General features: G+C 46.8%; 1 protein-coding gene across 1 annotated transcript in view; it reads right to left on the bottom strand.

Annotated features, from left to right (window-relative positions):
- ddx11 (DEAD/H (Asp-Glu-Ala-Asp/His) box helicase 11) overlaps nucleotides 1–21,934 on the bottom strand; it is a 99,468-nt gene that overhangs the window by 28,011 nt on the left and 49,523 nt on the right. Inside the window, exons 11-18 of the mRNA XM_067999940.1 lie at nucleotides 20,485–20,531; nucleotides 18,826–18,905; nucleotides 18,124–18,168; nucleotides 16,129–16,196; nucleotides 13,497–13,535; nucleotides 12,469–12,598; nucleotides 2,201–2,335; nucleotides 782–894 (exon numbers count right to left, since the gene is read on the bottom strand). Coding sequence (XP_067856041.1) covers nucleotides 782–894; nucleotides 2,201–2,335; nucleotides 12,469–12,598; nucleotides 13,497–13,535; nucleotides 16,129–16,196; nucleotides 18,124–18,168; nucleotides 18,826–18,905; nucleotides 20,485–20,531 — 657 coding nt within the window. The remainder of the gene's footprint in view (nucleotides 1–781; nucleotides 895–2,200; nucleotides 2,336–12,468; nucleotides 12,599–13,496; nucleotides 13,536–16,128; nucleotides 16,197–18,123; nucleotides 18,169–18,825; nucleotides 18,906–20,484; nucleotides 20,532–21,934) is intronic.

Raw genomic sequence — 21,934 nt, 5'->3', positions numbered from 1 at the left:
GGCGAAGTTGGAGATGACTATAAGATCCAGAAGTGGTGGAGAAATGAACTTCGGCCCAAGTGAGTGAATTTCTGGCCAGGACCCACACGGCGGAAAAATAAAGCTGAAAAGCCAGTAGGACAGTCATAAGCTCAGCAGCTAACAGTATCGGGGAGTCTCGGCAATCGGGGGTGGAGGGGTCTCCGAAATGTGAGGGCCTGAAATGGGGGGAATTCCACGGTTACCTCTCTTCTTCCGCCCTCCGTTTCCCCTCTGCTCACGGGTGATCTCCTGGTTCTTGGAATTTCTCGCACAACAGCTGCTGGGACGAAACCACGAGCAAAAATACTCAATACGGGGACCCGACCTTTACACGGTAAATGCAGTAACATTTATACAAGTCATGTGATCAAATGTCACATGATCAGGCATCACATGGTCAGAATGTCAGGTGATCAAACCTCCAGGAATGCCTCCAACCAGAGTTGGCAACTCTAATACACACACACACACACACACACACACACACAATTACTGGCAGGAATCACTGGACATTGATCAGGAGCCGGAACTCGGAATGATTCCCCCCTCCGTACCCCGGAAGTGCCGAGGGTAACTATATCTACACGGTGAGGGGCTGAGAATAACTGTATTTACATGGTGAGGGGCGTGAAATTAATTTGATGCAATTCACGCAGATGGAACTAATCAGGAAAGAGAGAATGAATCAGGGAGTCGGCAGTCTCCCTAGTTGAAGCATCACGCATGCAGCCAGCTTTAAGCAGCGCCAGGAACCCCTTACCGGCTGCATTGTGCCTCCAGCGATGACCACTGCTCGACACTCCTTCACAACCTCGGCAAAGTGGACTGCCGGGTTCAGCAGCAGGAACTTCAGGCTGCTCTGGGACACGGTACCTGCAGGACAGACAGAGGAGAGTTTAAACATACTCCCAGCTCAAAACAATACTCTGCACCAATCAGTTCAAGACACTGGTTTGCTCCTCCACACCTGTCATTTGGTTCTGTTGAAGATCCCCACCCAAAACTTGGCTTTTCTCTCTCAGGTGTTGATGGATATGGTGAGTATTTTCCTGCCCTTGTTATGATGGGGGAATGTCCTCAGCAATGGAAAATTAGGAGACTGAAGCGTGGAGAAACAGAGGATGAAACAGTAGAGTGCAGGCATGGTCCTCCAATGGTTAATCAAGACTTGGAAGCCTTGCATTTAAACAGCACCTCAGAAATGTATCCAAGTACTTCACGTACAAGGGAATGCTGTGAAGTGCATTGACAGTTGTTGTACAGACAAATATGGCAGATATCTTGTACACAGCAAGATGTGGAGTATGTCAAACCAAGGAAGAGCAAGAGAGAAGAGTTCAGAGATCAAAGATTATAGCAGTACTAATATGAGTGAGAAAGAGGGAGATAAAGAGATAGAGAGCGAGATAAAGAGAGAGAAAAAAGAGATAGAGAAGAAAGGAAAGATTATGATGAGTGAGATTGGAGTGAGAAACGGATCCTCAATCGTTTTTCCTGTATCCCGTCCAGTGGTGTGGGAGATGTTAGAGGAGCCTCCACAGATACAGCAGCAGTACTGAAGTCTTGGATGAACTTGGGCTTTACAGAGCGAAGATCTGTTGACACGGAGAAAGCATATGGCACAAAACGGGAGGTTCGTGGAGGCAGCTTAAGCAATGGAGGAGATGGGATTTCAGATCAGTGGAGACAGTGAGACCAAGTGTACCAATAAAACAAAAGGACTCAGGGCGGAGTCATCACTTGAACTTGGAGATATGAAGAAACTGTCCTCACAGAAGAGCTGGTAGAAGTATTTTCATTCGTTATCTAAGGGTATGGAGATGATCAGGGTGCAGTCATTGGGTGACTGCACTGCAAGGGGAATGGAGGGCAGGCAGAGTGAGTAATCTCAAGGGAGGCTGGATTGCAGAATGGAATCATCAGTAGAGTGGTAGGATTGGTCAAAAAGATATGAAGATGGAACAGGGTGGGCAAGACAGTAGTGCACTGAAGGCACCGATTTTGGCGGAGGGACATTCAGAGGACGAGCTCTGAACTGCAGCAGAGGAAGAACGAGTTGAGGAAAAAGTAACTGAACAGCAAAGAGCGAATAATGTGCTTGCGTTTTCTCCCCCCACCAAAATAAACTGAACTACTGAAAGATCTGGAATTTTTACATGGCTCGGACACTCATTCCCACCTTGTCTCTGAATGACCACTCGTCCATCCTTGTTGGTGTTCGTAAGGGCAAAGAGAAACGCCTCAATATGCATCATCGGCGACACCATGACAGGCTGCTGCTTCTCTAGTGCCTCTCCCTGATCATGGGGTGTAACTGTAACATAAGCAAAATGAAAATCTGGTGAAAACAGACAGGAACCTCAGCACCTTGGCCCACCCACCCGGAACGGGCAGATATAAACTCCAGAAATTTATAGAAATATCTTACAATACTCAAGAAAAATCGTAACTGACAATTTTTTTCTTTCCCTTCCCCATTTTATTTTTGCCTGTCGCCTCCACCAATCTGATTTTTCTTCCAGTTTGCTCTACTCCTATTCTGAAGACACTGACCGGAGCTGGGGTCATTTCCGCAGGCCCATGGCACTGTCCACAACCAAAACTAAGTGACCATCTTTGTGTGTGGCTGTGAACAGTGAGGGTCACAGACGATCTGACCCTGGAGTAGGTAGACTGTTCGCTCACACAATGTCCACACTTTATCCCTAGGCTACTGATACCAACGTAACCCTTACAAAGCAACAACAACTTGCATCCAGATAGCGTCTTTAATGTAGGAAAATGTCCCAAGGTACTTCATGTAAGAATATAGATGTTTTTACATTACTTTTATTTCTAAAAAAAAAACGAACAGTAATGAAGACAGAATTGGTTTAAACTGTGTTCTCATAAACCCCATCTTTTGCCCTCAATGATGCTGATAACATTGGAGAGGATGCGTTTCAGGGCCGAAGGCATTGTACTGTATGGATAGGCACGTATAGATTATTAAATAAATAAGCTAGGTGGACAATATTGAGCTTAAAGGGTTGTTAGGATTGAGGAGCTTCGGCTCAGCGTCATTGAGCTGGAGGCTGAGCTGCAGACACTACGACACGTCAGGCAGGGGGAAAAATACTTGCACATTCGGTTCCAGGAGGCGGTCACACCCCTTAGGGTAAGATCGTCTAAATTGGTCAGTGGTCAGGGACAGGAGGGTGTGACTGAGAGCGAGGCAGATACGAGGGTCGAGAAAGTAGAAGTGGAGGAGCCTCAGTCTTTGCAATTGTCCAACAGGTTTGAGGTGCTTGTAGCCTGTATGGGTGAAAGCGGGGGCTGCAGGGTAGATGAGCAAACTGACCATGGCACCATGGTACAGGAAGCCATTCAAGCAGGGGGAGTTAGTAGGAATGTAGTGGTAGTAGGGGACAGTATAGTCAGGGGGACAGACACAGTTCTCTGCAGCCGAGAACGAGAGTCCAGAAGGCTGTGTTGCCTGCTCAGTGCCAGAGTTCGGGACATCTGCTCTGGCTGGAGAGGAACTTGCAGTGGGAGGGGGAGGATCCAGTTGTTGTGGTCCAGGTACGAACGACATAGGTGGGACGAGGGAAAAGGTTCTGTTTAGGGGGTATGAGCAGCTAGGGGCCAAACTAAAAAGCAGAACCTCAAAGGTAATAACCTCTGGATTATTACCTGAGCCACGAGCAAATTGGCACAGGGTAAATAAGATTATAGAGTTAAATTTGTGGCTCAAAGATTGGTGTGGGAGAAATGGGTTTCGATTCATGGGGCACTGGCACCAGTACTGGAGAAAGTGGGAGCTGTACCATTGGGACGGGCTTCATCTGAACCGTGCTGGGGCCAGTGTTCTGGCGAATCATATAACTAGGGCAGTAGAGAAGGCTTTAAACTAAATAATGGGGGTGAGGAATCAAGTAAGGGAAGATGTGATAAATTAAAGAAAGAAGATAAGGCAAGAGAGCAAGGTAGCAATAAGGGAAATGATAATCATTCCAGTGAGAAAGAATCTCGGGGAAGGAAGTACCATCCGTGGCTAACTAAGGAAGTTAAAGATAGTATCAAATTGAAAGAAAAAGCATACAACTCCGCGAAGATTAGTGGCAGGTCAGAAGATTTGGACAGAAAAAAAGCAAAGAATGACTAAAAGAATAATGAGAGAGAAATTAGAGTACGAGAGAAAGCTAGCTAGAGATATAAAAACAGATAGTAAGAGTTTCTACAGGTATTTAAAAAGGAAAAGAGTAAATAAAGTGAGTGTTGGTCCTCTAAAGAGTGAGTCTGGGGAATTAATAATGGAGAATAAGGAAATGGCGGATGAATTGAACAGATATTTTGCATCCATCTTCACTGTAGAGGATACAAATAACATGCCAGAAATAATTGTGAATCAAGAGGTGAAAAGGAGGGAGGAACTTAAAACATTTACAATCACCAGGGAAAGGGTTCTGAAAAAAATATTAGAACTAAAAGCTGACAAGTCCCAGTTCCTGACTGACTGCATCCTAGGGTCTTAAAAGAAGTGGCTGCAGAGATGGTAGATGCATTGGTATTAATTTTCCAAAATTCCCTAGATTCTGGAAGGGTCCCATCAGATTGGAAAATAGCGAATGTAACTCCTTTATTCAAGAAAGGAGAGAGACAGAAAGCAGGAAACGACAGGCCAGTTAGCTTAACATCTGTCATAGGGAAAATGCTAGAATCTATTAAGGAGGTTATAGCAGGGCACTTAGAAAATCTCAATGCAATCAGGCAGAGTCGACACGGCTTTGTGAAAGGGAAATCGTGTTTGACTAATTTATTAGAGTTCTTTGAGGAAGTAACAAGCAACGTGGATAAAGGGGATTCTGTGGATGTGGTGTACTTGGATTTCCAGAAGGCTTTTATCAAGGTGCCACTACACAAAATAAGAGCTCATGGTGTAGGGGGTAACATATTAGCATGGATATAGGATTGGTTAGCTAACAGGAAACAGAGAGTAGGCATAAATGAGTCATTTTCAGGTTAGCAAGATGTAACGAGTGGAGTGCCACAGGGATCAGTGCTTGGGCCTCAACTATTCACAATCTATATCAATGACTTGGATGAAGGGACCAAATGTATAGTTGCCAAATTTGCTGATGACACAAAGGTAGGTAGGTAGGAAAGTAAGTTGTGAAGAGGACATAAGGAGTCTGCAAAGGGATATAGATAGGTTAAGTGAGTGGGCAAAAATTTGGCAGGAGTATAATGTGGGAAAATGTGAACTTGTCCACTTTGGCAGGAGGATTAGAAAAGCAGTATATTATTTAAATGGAGAGAGATTGCAGAACTCTGAGGTACAGAGGGATCTGGATGTCCTAGTACATGAATCACAAAAAGTTAGTATGCAGGTACAGCAAGTGATCAAGAAGGCAAATGGAATGTTGTCATTTATTGCAAGGGGAATGGAATATAAAAGTAGAGATGTTTTGCTTCAGTTGTACAGGGCATTGGTGAGACCACATCCAGAATACTGTGTGCAGTTTTGGTCTCCTTATTTAAGAAAGGACATAATTGCTTTGGAGGCGGTTCAGAGAAGGTTCACTTGACTGATTCCTGGGATGAGGGGGTTATCTTATGAGGAAAGGTTGGACAAGTTGGGCCTGTATACACTGGAGTTTGGAAGAATGAGAGGTGATCTTATTGAAACATAAAAGATTCTGAGGGGACTAGAGGGGTAGATGCTGAGAGGATGTTTCCCCTTGTGGGAGAGACTAGAACTAGGGGCCACAGTTTAAAAATAAGGGGTCTCTCATTTATGACGGAGATGAGGAGAAATTTTTTCTTTCAGAGGGTCGTGAGTCTGTGGAACAAGCTATAGACAGAGCTAAGCGATTCCACAACCAACAGATCAGATCAAAGCTCTGCAGTCCTGCCACATCCAGTCGTGAATGGTGGTGGATAATTAAACAACTAATGGGAGGAGGAGGCTCTGTAAACTTCCCCATCCTCAATGATGGCGCAGTCCAGCACATGAGTGCAAAAGACAAGGCTGAAGCGTTTGCAACCATCTTCAGCCAGAAGTGCTGAGTGGATGATCCATCTCAGCCTCCTCCCGATATCCCCACCATCACAGAAGCCAGTATTCAGCCAATTCAATTCACTCCATGTGATATCAAGAAATGGCTGAGTGCACTGGATACAGCAAAAGCTATGTGCCCTGACACCATCCCGGCTGCAGTGCTGAAGTCTTGTGCTCCAGAACTAGCTGCGCCTCTAGCCAAGCTGTTCCAGTACAGCTGCAACACTGGCATCTACCCGACAATGTGGAAAATTGCCCAGGTATGTCCTGTCCACAAAAAGCAGGACAAATCCAATCCGGCCAGTTACCGCCCCATCAGTCTGCTCTCAATCATCAGCAAAGTGATGGAAGGTGTCGTCGACAGTGCTATCAAGCGGCACTTACTCACCAATAAACTGCTCAGTTTGGGTTCCGCCAGGACCACTCGGCTCCAGACCACATTACAGCCTTGGTCCAAACATGGACAAAAGAGCTGAATTCCAGAGTTGAGGTGAGAGTGACTGCCCTTGACATCAAGGCAGCATTTGATCGAGTGTGGCACCAAGGAGCCCTAGTAAAATTGAAGTCAATGGGAATCAGGGGGAAAATTCTCCAGTGGCTGGAATCATACCTAGCACAAAGGAAGATGGTAGTGGTTGTTGGAGGCCAATCATCTCAGTCCCAGGGCATTGCTGCAGGAGTTCCTCAGGGCAGTGTCCTCGGCCCAACCATCTTCAGCTGCTTCATCAATGACCTTCCCTCCATCATAAGGTCAGAAATGGGGATGTTTGCTGATGATTGCAGTGTTCAGTTCCATTCAGAACCCCTCAATTAATGAAGCAGTCCAAGCCCGCATGCAGCAAGATCTGGACAACATCCAGGCTTGGGCTGATAAGTGGCAAGTAACATTCGCGCCAGACAAGTGCCAGGCAATGACCACCTCCAACAAGAGAGAGTCTAACCACCTCCCCTTGACATTCAACAGCATTACCATCACCAAATCCCCCACCATCAACATCCTAAGGGTCACCATTGACCAGAAACTTAACTGGACCAGTCATATAAATACTGTGGCTACAAGAGCAGGTCAGAGGCTGGGTATTCTGCGGCGAGTGACTCACCTCCTGACTCCCCAAAGCCTTTCCACCATCTACAAGGCACCAGTCAGGAGTGTGATGGAATACTCTCCACTTGCCTGGATGAGTGCAGCTCCAACACTCAAGAAGCTCGACACCATCCAGGACAAAGCAGCCCACTTGATTGGCACCCCATCCACCACCCTAAACATTCACTCCCTTCACCACCAGTGCACTGTGGCTGCAGTGTGTACCATCCACAGGATGCACTGCAGCAACTCGTCAAGGCTTCTTCGACAGCACCTCCCAAACCTGCGACCTCTACCACCTAGAAGGACAAGAGCAGCAGGCACGTGGGAACACGACCACCTGCACGTTCCCCTCCAAGTCACACACCATCCCGACTTGGAAATATATCGCCGTTCCTTCATCGTCGCTGGGTCAAAATCCTGGAACTCCCTTCCTAACAGTACTGTGGGAGAACCTTCACCACACGGACTGCAGCGGTTCAAGGCGGCTCACCACCACCTTCTCAAGGGCAATTAGGGATGGGCAATAAATGCCGGCCTCGCCAGCGACGCCCACATCCCATGAACGAATAAAAAAAACTCTCTTCCCCAGAAAGCGATGGTCATTGCCTGGCACTTGTCTGGCGCGAATGTTACTTGCCACTTATCAGCCCAAGCCTGGATGTTGTCCAGATCTTGCTGCATGCGGGCTTGGACTGCTTCATTAATTGAGGGGTTCTGAATGGAACTGAACACTGCAATCATCAGCAAACATCCCCATTTCTGACCTTATGATGGAGGGAAGGTCATTGATGAAGCAGCTGAAGATGGTTGGGCCGAGGACACTGCCCTGAGGAACTCCTGCAGCAATGCCCTGGGGCTGAGATGATTGGCCTCCAACAACCACTACCATCTTCCTTTGTGCTAGGTATGATTCCAGCCACTGGAGAATTTTCCCCCTGATTCCCATTGACTTCAATTTTACTCGGGCTCCTTGGTGCCACACTCGATCAAATGCTGCCTTGATGTCAAGGGCAGTCACTCTCACCTCACCTCTGGAATTCAGCTCTTTTGTCCATGTTTGGACCAAGGCTGTAATGTGGTCTGGAGCCGAGTGGTCCTGGCGGAACCCAAACTGAGCAGTTTATTGGTGAGTAAGTTTAAGGCTGAGTTAGATGGATTCCTGATTAACAAGGGAGTCAAAGGTTATAGTAGGTAGACGGGAAAGTAGGGTTGAGGTTGCAATCAGATCAGCCATGATCTTATCAAATGGCAGAGTAGGCTCGGGGGGCTGAATGGCCTACTCCTGCTCTTAATTCGTATGTAAAATACATAGGCTTTTAAAGCACTACCCCTACTGTGCAATATGTTGCTATGGAGCATGAATCAAAGGATGTTTGCAACAAAGCAATGGCTCGGGAAAGGCAACGATAGGAAGTAACAGTATGGTGTGAAATGGCATGGGGCCTCTCATCTCTGATTGGAAAGTTTCGAACAACTGGGTGATCACAGAACATCAGATGGTGTTGCATCCAGCAGGAAGCAGACCATAAAAGCAGACAGTATAAGAAGAGATAGTGTTTTTTTTTAGTTAGGAAAGAGGCTGTTTGCTACCATCGTTGGATTAAACAGGCTTGGAGAAGCCATCTTCACGGTTTCTCATTAAATCCATGCTCTGTATGGGTGTTTAGGGTTAATGTTTTGTCAATAATAAATGAAGTGAATTATCAGACATATTACTGTCTAGCTGTTTGAATCTGTTTAAAAGGGTAAAGGATTTAGCCAACACTTCACAGAGGCGTAATCAAACACCAATCCAAAGAAGATGATATTAGGACGGGTCACTAAAAGCTCAGTTAAAGAGGTAGGTTTTAAGGAGCATCTTAAAAGAGGAGAGGTAGAGAAGAAGTTTAGGGAGGGAATTTCAGAGCTTAGGGCCGAGATGGCTGAAGGCATGGCCGCCAATGGTGAGGCAAAGGGACGCACAAGAGGCAAGAAGTGGAGGAGTGCAGAGATCTCGGAGGGTTGTAGGGCTGGAGGAGGTTACAGAGAAAGGGAGGGACAAGGCCATGGAGGGATTTGAACACAAGGGAGAGAATTTTAAAACCAAGGCATTAGAACTAAGGGGCGTGGTCGCAGGATAAGGGGTCGGTAGTTTAAGACTGAGATGAGGAGGAATTTCTTCACTCAGAGGGTTGTGAATCTTTGGAATTCTCTACCCCAAAGGACTGTAGATGCTCAGTTGTTGAGTATATTCAAGGCTGAGATAGGTAGGTTTTTGGACTCTAGGGTAATCAAGGGAAATGGGGATCGGGCAGGAAAGTGGAGTTGAGGTCGAAGATCAGCCATGATCAGATTGAATGGCGGAGCAGACTGGAGGGGCCGTATGGCCTACTCCTCCTCTTATTTCTTATGTTCTCATGCATTATGGACCGGGAGTCAATGTAGGTCATACAGCACAGGGGTGATGGGTAAACAGGACTTGGTGTGAATTCGGATACGGGCAGCAGAGTTTTGGATGAGCTCAAGTTTATGGAGGGTGGAAGATGGGAGGTGGTCTTGTTGATGGAGCTGATATATAGGCGGAAGATCAGCTCAGGGACAAGTAGGACGCAGAGGTTGTGAACAGTCTGGTTCAGCCTGAGATAGTGGCCAGGGAGGGGGACGGAATTGATGGCTAGGGAATAGAGTTTGTGGCAGGGGCCGAAGACAATGGCTTTGGTCTTCCCCATATTTAATTGGTGGAAATTCTATCTCCTAGATCCTTAGGGGATTCCAGAAGTAACAGAGCAGGGGCGGGAAGAAAAGCCATTGCAGGTGATTCTCTGGCTATGACTGGACAGATAAGAATGGAACCAGGCGAGGGCAGTCCCACCCAGCTGGACAATGGATGAGAGGAGCTGTGGTCAACCGTGTCAAAGGCTGCAGACAGGTCGAGAAGGATAAGGGATAGTTTACCATCTTCACAGTCACATAGGATGTCATTTGTGACTGTGATTAGAGCCGTTTCATTGCTGTGGCAGGGGTGGAAACTTGATTGGAGGGATTCAAACATGGAGTTGCGGGAAAGGGCCTTGGAGAGAAAAGGAAGGTTGGAGATGGGGTGGTAGTTTACAAGGACAAAGAGGTCAAAGGTGGGGTTTTGAAGAAGAGTGATGATGGCAGATGTGAAGGGGTGGGGGACAATACCAGAGGAGAGGGAACCATTTACAATATCAGCTAGTATCGGGGTCAGGAAGGGAAGTTGGATGGTCAGTAGTTTAGTGGGAATAGGGTCGAGAGAGCAGAACGTGGGTCTCATGGACAAGATGAGCTTGGAGAGGGCATGAGGGGGGATAGGAGAGAAACTAGAGAAAGATGTGAGTGCAGGGCTAGGGCAAGGGAGGGAAGCAGCAGAGGCAGCTGAAAGAATGGTCTCAATCTTAGTGACAAAGAAGTCCATGAGCTCCTCGCACTTGTTGTTGGTGGTAAGGGTTGAAGAAGCAGGAGAGAGAGGTTTAAGATGGTTTATTGTGGAGAATAGAAACTGGGGGTTATCTTTGCATTCCAGGATGATTCTGGAATAGTGAGCAGTATTGGCAGAGGAGAGCAGGACCCGACAGTGCTTTATGTGGTCCAGCCAGATCTGGCGATAAATGGCTAAACCAGTTGTCCATCATATTCATTCAAATCTGCATCCCTTGGACATAAGGGAGCGGAGATGGGGGCCGTCCCAGGGGGAATGACCAGTGTGAGAGAGAGTAATGGTGGGCGGAAGAGAACAAGGATTTTAAGGAGAGGCGAGAGTGATTGAGTAGATTGGTAGCTGCAGAAGTATTATGGTGAATGGAGGGGCAAAGGCTAGACAGTTGGGAATTTGAAAGAGATGTTGTAAGTGACTTGGGTGAGAATTTTTTCCAGGAGAGGACACAGAAGGGAATGGGGTTGGAAAGGGATGTGAATGGTGAGGGATACAAGGAAGTGATCAAAGATGGCCTTGTCTGTGATTGAGACGATGACAAGGAAATTATGCTAGCCCTTTATAAAGCAGTGGCTAGGCCCCAGCTGGAGTATTGTGTTCAATTCTGGGCACAACATTTTAGGAAGGATGTCAAGGCCTTAGAGAGGGTGCAGAGGAGATTTACCAGAATGGTACCAGGGATGAGGGACTTCAATTACATGGAGACTGGAGCAGAAAAGGTTAAGGGGAGATTTAATAGAGATGTTCAAAATCATGAAGGGTTTTGATAGAGTAAATAAGGAGAAACTGTTTCCAGTGGCAGGAAGGTCAGTAACCAGAGGACACAGATTTAAGATAATTGACAAAAGAACCAGAGGCAAGACAAGGAGAAATTTTTTTACACAGCAAGTTGTTATGATCTGGAATGCGCTGCCTGAAAGGGTGGTGGAAGCAGATTCAATAATAATTTTCAAAAAGGGAATTGGATAAATACTTGAAGGGGAAAAATTTGCAGGGAAAAGGCATGGAAGTGGATCTAATTGGATAGATCTTTCAAAGAGCCGGCACAGGCACGATGGGCCTAATGGCCTCCTTCTGTGCTGTATCATTCTATGAATAGAGGTGTCACATGAGGTGGCAAGATCGAGGGGATGGCCGTGAATATGGGTAGGAGAGTTTATATGGAGGGAGGACAGAAGGGCAGTGAAATCAGAGGAGAGCACGCAAGGTGAGTTGAGATGGAGGTTGAAATCACCGAGGATGAAAAGTCGCTCAGTGCAGAGGTTGTGGAAGGAAAGCAGTGAAGATATCTTGGTGAGAAACTTGGCGTGGTACTTAGGTGGACGGTAGGGGACGATGATTTTCAGGGAGAGGCAAGAGGGGTAGAACAGGGGGAGATTCTCAAAGGAGGAGAAGGTGCCCGAGGAGTAGGGGGACAGACTAAGGTGTGATTTGGTGATAAGGGCCACACCACCATTGTGGTGGTCTGGGCAGGGTAGGTGGTGGAAGGTATAGCCAGTCAGGGAAGCTTCAGTAAGGGGCAATGTGTCATCACCCGTGAGCCTAGTTTCCGTCAAGGCCATGATGTCGATGCAATCATCCACAATAAGCTCAGAGATGGCAAGGGCCTTGTTCACAAGTGAACGGACATTCTGCATATAATGCTGGTGCTATGTGATCTTAACCAGACAATAAGATCCACTTTCTATTGGCTGAGTTCATTCATAAAAACGGCCATTGGTAAATTATGAACAGTCAATGGCATCTAATCAAATTTCATTTACAGCCACCCAACTCGTTCCCTTGGCCTACTGTGTCTGTGAAGTGTAACAAACTACTACTCAAGTCTCCTGTGGAGATTTGTGCACCACACCACAACCAGACACTCCAAGGTTACACACTGACCTTGTCCACTGGATTTCTCATTGAGTGTGTGAAGGAAATTCTCAAGAGCTGCTGTCTTGGATCCTTTCTGATTCTGCGCATCGTTTGGTTTTGAAGCTGAAACCTGGTACTTTTCCACAAACCCAAAGAGCTGCAGAATGAAGGGAAGCCAGTAATGTATCTGTGGTACACTCACTCTATCACACACACAGACAATAAACAAACAAGGTCTGTATTTAAATAAACACCCCATCATCTCTCTCACAACCATCTCAAAGTTTACCACATACAGGGCTACATTCAATGATCCTGCACTCGAAGGTTTAGAGAACTGGCAGTACAATGATGTGGCCCTGGCTCTAATCTGTACTCTCTGTAGGGTCAATTCATCAAATGCCGTGCTCAGAGATTACTTTGAAGTTCATGTTATGTACGCAAAGGTGGCAGTGATTTTTCACAGGTACAGCACGGGTTAGATACAAAGTAAAGCTCCCTCTATACTGTCCTATCAAACACTCCCAGGGCAGGTACAGCACGGGTTAGATACAGAATAAAGCTCCCTTTACACTGTCCCATCAAACACTCCCAGGGCAGGTACAACACAGGTTAGATACAGAGTAAAGACCCCTTTACACTGTCCCATCCCAGGGCAGGTACACGATGGTTCAGAGAGTAAAACTTCTTCTACTCCAACCCAAATAATATATCTCAGCCTTAACCTCAAAAAGGTGACCCCCCTCCAGCACCAGTGTAACATTTGCCCTCATGACCACATGTCTACAGGCTCTCCGAGTGAGATTACCAATGTTGTGCCAATTTAGGAGCCTTTCTGTGCTGAGGCCCTTCCCCACCAGGACTGGACTGACACTGCTCAAAACCGTTTCAAACAGCTTCCTTATATCCAGCTGGCTGAGATGAGCTAACCTAGCCATGGGTGAAAGTAAGACATTCTAAAATCGTGCCAGTTCTGCTCAGACCTTAGCAAGACTAAAGAGATGTGTGAAAATCTGCACTCCTGACTCTAACAGTGGCCATCAACAAGCACTCACCTTTCGACTGAGCATACTCTTCACGTAGTAATGCTGCACCTGTTTTAAAAAAAGAGAAAACTCAGTACACACACAGCCACTTCACATGCACAGCACGTCAGTGATACAGAAACAACAGGCGGGGAATGGTCCGCAGTTAGGGCTGAGAGCTCGGATCTCAGCCCCAGCTACCTCATCTGATCATCACTGGTCAAACTTTTCTTCCCTTCCTCACTTGAAGGGGCTGACATCTTAGAATCATATAGAACAGATGGAGGCCATTCGGCCCACCGAGCCTGTGCCAGCTCTTTGAAAGAGCTATCCAATTAGTCCCATTCCCCTGCTCTTTCCCCATAGCCCTTAAATTTCCTCTCCTTCAAGTATTTATCCAATTCCCTTTTGAAAGTTACTATTGAATCTGCTTCGACCGCCCTTTCAGGCATCGCATTCCAGATCATTGCAACTCTCTGCGTAAAAAAATTCTCATTCCCCTCTGGCTCTTTTGTTGGGTTACAGATCCGTAGGAGTCCGCAGTAGATGGCTCTTGTCGTGAGCCTCGGTAATAAGTGTCGGCAGGCTTGACCGTCGAAAGCAGGAGGTCTGAGCCCTGTCCTGTCCTCACCTGATATCTCTATACAGGTTCCTGCATGAATTACTCAACACTATAGCCCCGACATTTACAGGGGGGTGCAGCGGCTGGGAAACCCGTAAATATGGGGGGGGGGGTCCAATCGAGGGGGAGGGAAGCAGGGAGGCTTGTTGGGCCGTGGGGGAAGCACTCCTGCTTCTCTGGGCCCACAAGCAGTGCTGGATCCAGCCTTTCTTGCCTCCCTTCAGCTGCCAGGTTTCCTGAGCCCTGGGAAACCTGAAAGCCTGTAAAAATCTGAGGCGCACAGCCTCATTAAAATGTATAAATGACGGACCCGCCTCTGGAAAGCAGATTAGTCGCCCGCCACCCCCCCCAAACCCACAGGGGGTTAAAACTCCCCCTATGAGTCTGCCATGCTAGAAACCAGATTCTTCTTATGGAGTCTAGATAGCTTCTCATAACTAATTGGAAGACATTCTTATAAAAGGTAGCTGACCCGTTACAGACCTTATCATTGTATCTCCGAGATCTCTGCGCTCCTCCAATTCTGGCCTCTTGCACATCCCCAATTTTAATCGCTCCACAATTGGCAGCCGTGCTATCAGCTGCCTGGGCCCTAAGGTCTGGAATTCCCTCCCTTAACCTCTCCCCCTCTCAAGACACACCTTAAAACCTACCTTTTTGACCAAGCTTTAGGTCACCTGTCCTAATATCTCCTTATATGGCTCGGTGTCAAATTTTGTTTGATAATCGCTGCTGTGAAGCGCCTTGGGTCGTTTTCCTACATTAAAGACGCTATATACATGCATATGAATTAAGAGCAGTAGGCGGCCATTCGGCCCCTCGAGCCTGCTCTGCCATTTGATAAGATCGTGGCTGATCTGATTGTGACCTCAACCCTACTTTCCCGTCTACCTACTATAACCTTTGACCCCCTTGTTAATCAGGAATCCATCTAACTCAGCCTTAAAAATATTCAGTGACCCAGCCTCCACCGCTCTCTGGGGAAGGGAGTTCCCCAGACTTACGACCCTCAGAGAAAAAATTTCTCCTCATCTCCTTCTTAAATGGGAGACCCCTTATTTTTAAACTGTGGCCCCTAGTTCTAGTCTCTCCCACAAGGGGAAACATCCTCTCAGCATCTACCCCCTCTAGTCCTCTCAGGATCTTATATGTTACAATAAGATCACCTCTCATTCTTCTAAACTTCAGCGTATACAGGCCCAACTTGTCCAACCTTTCCTCATAAGATAACCCCCTCATCCCAGGAATCAGTCAAGTGAATCTTCTCTGAACTGCCTCTAAAGCAATTATGTCCTTTCTTAAATAAGGAGACCAAAACTGCACACAGTATTCTGGATGTGGTCTCACCAATACAACTGTAGCAAAACATCTCTACTTTTATATTCCATTTCCCTTGCAATAAATGACATTAGTATGCAGGTACAGCAAGTGATTAGAAAGGCAAATGGAATGTTGGAGAAAATGCAAGTTGTTGTTGTATGTATGTTTATATGTACACTGTATTTTTAGTATTTGCTGATTTTGTGCTTTCTGTTACTATTTAGTTGTAAATAAATAGATCAGTTGCTTTAGTCTGTAAAGCTCTGGTCTGTGTAGCAATACCTACCAGAGTCTGGTAGTGTAGGTAACTGAAAGTGGGATAATTATGAGTCCTTCGGGTGTGCAGCTCTGCAGGCGAAGCAAGTCCAGCTTTGGGATAGTGGGAGACGAGGTCCATTTACAAACGTACAAAAATGACGGATCCCAGCCCATCCCATACGCAGCCACGCAGGCAGTGCCAGGGAGCTTTACTGCTGCCCTCTTGCCAGGGGTGGTATATGCCACTTTGGGAGAATTAAACAAATAGGCCTACTGGCATGGTGCACTGCAATCCACAGAAAGCAGAAGGCCCCCGGTTCAGACCCAGTCTCAGCCTGAACCAACACTTGGGTTGCAAAAGTCAGCACCATCAGGAGAGGAGAAAAAAAAAATGGAGGGGATGGGGAAAGGATGCAGCATTAAACAGGGCCCCTCAATGTATTACATATAAACACAACTTACTTTGAATAGGTTGATATTGTCAAATTGAGCACGGAAGAGGAAATCATTGATGGACTGAAGCTCTGTACCTTCAGAAAGTCGAGAGGGAGAGAAAAGCAGAATGAGATTTGAAGTCAAGGTTTCTTTATTGAACAAAAATCAGAGTAATATCCGACAGATTGCACTAAATGTACAGACCTGGAAATACCACTGCTAAAGGTAAGCTGCCTCCCCTCACTCAATCCAGATATTTTCAGTCAAGACCTGAGCCCAACTATTCTAAGATCTTAAAATCCACATCCTCCAGGTTTCCCTGGGCAGGCAGAAGACGTAAAATGTACCTGCAGCACCTCTGGCTCCCAAAGAAGCAACACTAATCTTCTCTAACACCAGGCACTACTACTGGGTGGTCCAGAATCCGGCGATTGTAGCCCAGACCATGGCCTCCCAGCGAAGCCCACTGTAACTTAGTAACGGAGACCAGGGCAATCCCACCAGCCTCCCGCAGAGCCTACACTCACGGGAATCCAAAGACCCCCATTGTCACACTAACCTTCTCAGCCTGAGGTGAGGCTGCAACAATGAGTCCGGTGCAAAGGGACACCCCCAGAAACATATACCTTGAGCAGATTTAGAGTCTGGTGCAATGAAGAGGTTCCCAGCTACACTAGGCCCAGGTTATGCCTTCCCATCAGGCCACATCTGGAGGTACAATCTTTTTTTTAATTCGTTCATGGGATGTGTAAAAAAAAAGACTGTACCTCCAGGTACGGCCTCGTGTCGCCCCAGTTTGAGCCATAGGCTGAACATCACTGTTTCTGATTAGGATGTATCCGGTCGATATTTCCTCGCCTGTTTGTTGTCGGGAGTGTTGTGCTCTGTTACAGTGGGGAGCTGCACCTATGAGAAGCAATCAGTGAGAGTTCTGCCAGCCTGCATGCTGCATGGGGCTCTCAGCACAAGAAACTAGGAGGAGGCCATTCAGCCCCTCGAGCCTGTTCCACCATTCAATCAGATCATGGCTGATCTGTACCTCAACTCGATATATCCACCTTTGACCCCCTATCCCTTGAAACCCATACCAAATAAAAATCTATCAATATCAGTTCTGAAACGTTCAATTTACCCAGCATCCACAGCCTTCTGGGGGAAGACAGTTCCCGATTTCTACTACCCTTTGTGTGAAAAAGTGCTTCCTAATTTCAATCCTAAATGGCCTAGCTCTAATTTTAAGATTATGTCCCCTCATTCTGGATTCCCCCACCCAGAGGAAAAATTTCCTCTGTATCTACTCTATCAAATTCCTTTATCATTTTAAACACCTCAATTAGATCAGAACCTCAACCTTCTAAACTCAAGGTTTAGAAACAAGCCAGGTTTATGCAGCCTGTCCTCATAATTTAACCCTTTTAGCCCTGGTATCATTTTGGTGAATCTGCACTGTGCCCCCTCCAAGGCTAATATATCTTTCCTGAGATGCGGTGTCCAGAACTGAACACAGTACTCCAGACAGGGTCGGACCAAGGATCTGTACAACACCAAAGGCACTCTCAGGAGACTAATTGGCCAGCAGCAGTGAACTGCCTTAAACCAAGGATAGTGATCCCACCCAATAGGGCCACGACTCAGGCAGAACTCCTCGACCTTTCCAATGAGACAATGGATTACCTCAACCTTCCAACACACACTGCTCCTGGGGCAGACGTAGCCATGCCAAGGAAGCTAATGCCAGAATATCCTCCACTCACAACTACACCAGACAGTCAAAATGTACAATGGCTTCACTAAATATATACCAGAGTGTACAGGCTTGAAAATCTCCTGAGAAAGGCCATCCTTACTCCTAATTTCATTGGCCTCCGGTGTAGCTTCCACACCTATTGGAACCGAATGGCAGGGGAGCCCAAGTGATGGGATAACATGCATGCTGGGTACACCCTGAGAGAAAGTCTTTCCATCATGTTCAAAGTAAGAAGCTTAGAGTACTCCAAAATATTGAAGTGTTCCGTCACCTACCTCCCTGAAAAATCTTCTGCGTGTTAGGATTTTGTCCAACTTTTCCTGGTTAATCATAAAATAAGAGAGTTAATAAAAAGGTCAAACCACAAAGAAAACACTAACAATAAAAAAGACATTAAAGGGAGGAACCCGATGTTGCAGTGGGTGAGACACGGGGGTTCAATCCAGACAGCTGGAAGGTCTCCTCTACCTGCTGGCTGTAAAGGTCCCAGGTGATGTGAGTTTGGACAGTCTCTCTCCAGTTCCTAGAAGTCACAGGCCAACAGCAGAAAACTTTCTCGAATTAGGAACTAACTGGCCTAGGATGCCTTGAATGGGAAATGGAGCACGAGGGAGCAGTCTTCTGAGGTTGGGGCTGAGACATGTTGTTGAGGCAGAGCTTTACACTGTGTCTAACTGTACTGTACCTGCTCTGGGAGTGTTGGAAGCAGCAGTGAAGAGCACGTTTTACTCTGTATCTATCCCATGCTGTACTTGACCTGGGGGCGTTTGGCGGGGTGGGGTAGAGGGGGTGTTTGGCGGGGCAGGGTAGAGGGGGCTTTATGTTGCGTCTGAACTGTACTGTAACCTGGCCCGAGAGTGCAGAATGACTGAAACGGAAAGTGCTCCATTCCCCAGCACCCACATCCATCACACTGATGAGCACTAGTCTGACAGAAAAAAAGTTTAAACTGAAGGAAAGCATGAAAAAACACTCACCTCCTAAAACCTGGAGCAGATTAACAAGGATGTAAAGGATCTGTTTGATGTACATCAGGTTTTTTGCTGTCAGTCTGGTTCTGTGCATCGGAAGAAAAACATCTGTCGTCAGGATCATGAGACCACTTTACATCCTGTCCATCACCCAAGGGCTAATTTCATTAGATTCATCAGGATCCTGGTTGATAAAACCATGCACATAATGTGAAAGGGATATGGACTGTGAACTGACTGAGTGGTCACACTGCGGGGTGGAACAGTGAGTGGAGTGGCCCAGGCTGGGGCCCCTACTGTCCCTAACTAAGGAACAAATACCAAAACCAAATCAAACCGGACTCTAAATACAGGAGGGGGGGGGGGGGGGGGAAGGAAGGGTGTCGAGACATCGAAGCGATGGGGTATCACATACAAAGCACACAGAGACGGTTTAGAAATAGCTAACGGTGGAGAGGAGAGTAACAAACAATGGCTGGTACGTTTTGTTGTTTTTATATCTTCCTCCTCGTCCCTTGGAGAACAGTGTGAAGAAGTGGAAGGATTCAATGGCTGATTAACAGTCTAATAGGCCCTGATGTGAACGCTCTTTCCATGGCCATATCCATCATTACACCAGCCGATAGGGTGTTTAATCCTATATGGCGGGAGGGTTTTATGGGTTCCCACAAGTCCAGACGATGAGGACAGGGGGCACCTACACCCACTGGACACGAGTATCCCGCTGGATGGCAACCCAGAATTCGGAGTCAGAGTTCCAGTGCCGAGACTATCTGGAGCAGGGTTCAAACATTGCACCTTCTGACTCAGAGCCAGGGATTCTACCACTGAGCCAAAGGCTCGCTCCACTGGGACAAGTGAATACAGGTCAGAAAATCTCTTGCCAAAATCACACGGAGCCCCGGTCAGATCGCAGCTTGGGGACCAAAACTGAGCACAGTATAAAGACATTCAAACCCTAACAGGGCTGAGCTACAAAGACTGCATTTGTTTCTATTGAGTCTTACACAGATTTAAGGAACAGTGGATTGTTCATTTTTAAATTAGCCCTTTTTCCCCCTCTTCTTTCTGAACCGGTTCCACAGGCACAGGGCACCGTCCAGCGAGTCACCCAAGTGACCACTCCCTCTGCGTGAGCCTAAACTGTGAGGGTCAATGGGCTATGCAACTGCAGTAGCATCACTCAAGCCCGATTGTGTCTCTTTCTCAAACACACACACACACGTGTCATAGGACAGTCATTGACAGCAAACAGTCTGGCTGAATTCTGTCCCTCCCTCCAGGGCAAGGGCGCTGAGGCCAATTGTGGCGGTCAGCCAACTCAGCGGAGACCTGGGACACTTGTGGTGTAGATGACTCGACCACACTGCGTGGTTAATTCAGTAAACGGGCTTGAGTGATGCTACTGCAGTTGCATAGCTCATTGACCCTCACAGTTTAGGCTCACGCAGAGGGAGTGGTCACTTGGGTGAATCGTTGGACGGTGCCCTGTGCCTGTGGAACTGGTTCAGAAAGAGGGGGGAAAAAGGGCTAATTTTAAAAATGAACAATCCACTGTTCCTTAAATCTGTGTAAGACCCTCCACAATCCATTGTCGAAACAGAGTTAACAGGTCACAATGGAGAAGATGGAAGCATGATTTGTGAGACCAGAATCAGACCTTACCTGTACCGCTCCATGTACTGAGAGAGCTGGGAGTGAGCGCAGCACAACTGAGAAAAGAAAAACACAATAAAACATGAAGAAACTCACATCTCACCGGAGAATCAAAGAGATCCCCGTACAACGCTCCCATTTACCTAGCGCCTTCCCAGTGGCAGGTTTACAAACAGGACACAGCCAGAAACTGTTCCAACCAAAGGAAAAAGGGAGCAGTCGGGTACAAAGGAGTCACAAGACTGCCTGGATACCAGGCGGATCTGTGGAGGCTCAACCAACACCTCTCCCCCACTCCTGGACAGGGTACAAGAGGAAACTGGTCAGTAGGTGTCAGCCATAGCTCAGTTAGTTCAAGTCTTTGCCTCTGAGGCAGAAGGTTGTGGGTTCAAGTCCCACTCCAGAGACTTGAGCGCAAAATCTAGGCTGACACTGCAGTGCAGTACTGAGGGGGTGCTGCACTGTCAGAGGTGCCGTCTTTCAGATGAGACGTTAAACCAAGGCCTTGTCTGCCCTTTCAGGTGGATGTAAAAGGTCCCACAGGACTATTCCAAAGAAGAGCAGGGGAGATCGCCCCAGTGTCCTGGCTAATATTTATCCATCAATCAACACAACCAACAGCAGATTATCTGGTCATTATCATACTGCTGTTTGTGGGATCTTGCTGTGCTCAAATTTACCACCGCATTTCCAACATTACAACAGTGACTACACTTTAAAAAGTATTTTATTGTCTGTAAAACACTTTGGGACGTCCTGAGGTCATGAAAGGCTCGATATAAATGGAAGTTTTTTCTTTCTTTTTCTTATCTGATAAGCGATCGCCCTCATCTCCAGCTTCTTCTGACCTGTCACAACTGCACTGGTCTCTACTTTATTGATATTATCCATTGTCAGTGTTCTCTGAACTTTGCTTCTGTGTTGAAATCAGGATTATCACACTTACACTTAATCATTTTGCCTCTAAAAGTCAAGCTTGTCGTCCTCTATTTTTTTTTTTATTCGTTCACGGGATGTGGGCGTCACTGGCAAGGCCGGCATTTATTGCCCATCCCTAGTTGCCATCGAGAAGGTGGTGGTGAGCCGCCTTCTTGAACCGCTGCTTCTTCATCTCCCTTACTCTTCAACCAGAGGACACTGGCCCATTGCCCAGGACTCTCAGTTTAGTAAAAGGGAACAATATTTAATTCATGGATCTCAGGTAGTGCCACTGAACACATGCACATCTGGTAGCCCATGCAACAAGCTAATATCTCCCCCACTTGGTTCACAAAATCTAAACATATGAAAAACAGAAATCATTTCTTCATGTAGAGGGTGGCTAGAATGTGGAAATTCCTGTCACAACCTGTTGTTGCAGCAGCCTGTAAATCCCTTTAACAGGGAATTAGACAGCTGCTTGGAAAAGTGGAGTATTAAAGGATGTGAGGGAGTGAGTAGGAGGGGGGGCATTAAAGGA

The sequence above is a fragment of the Heptranchias perlo genome, chromosome 18 (assembly GCF_035084215.1).
Source record: "Heptranchias perlo isolate sHepPer1 chromosome 18, sHepPer1.hap1, whole genome shotgun sequence".
In the NCBI taxonomy this organism is placed as follows: domain Eukaryota; kingdom Metazoa; phylum Chordata; class Chondrichthyes; order Hexanchiformes; family Hexanchidae; genus Heptranchias; species Heptranchias perlo.
The sequence above is the reverse complement of the archived record's forward strand: the minus strand, read 5'-3'. Positions and strand labels throughout refer to the sequence as shown.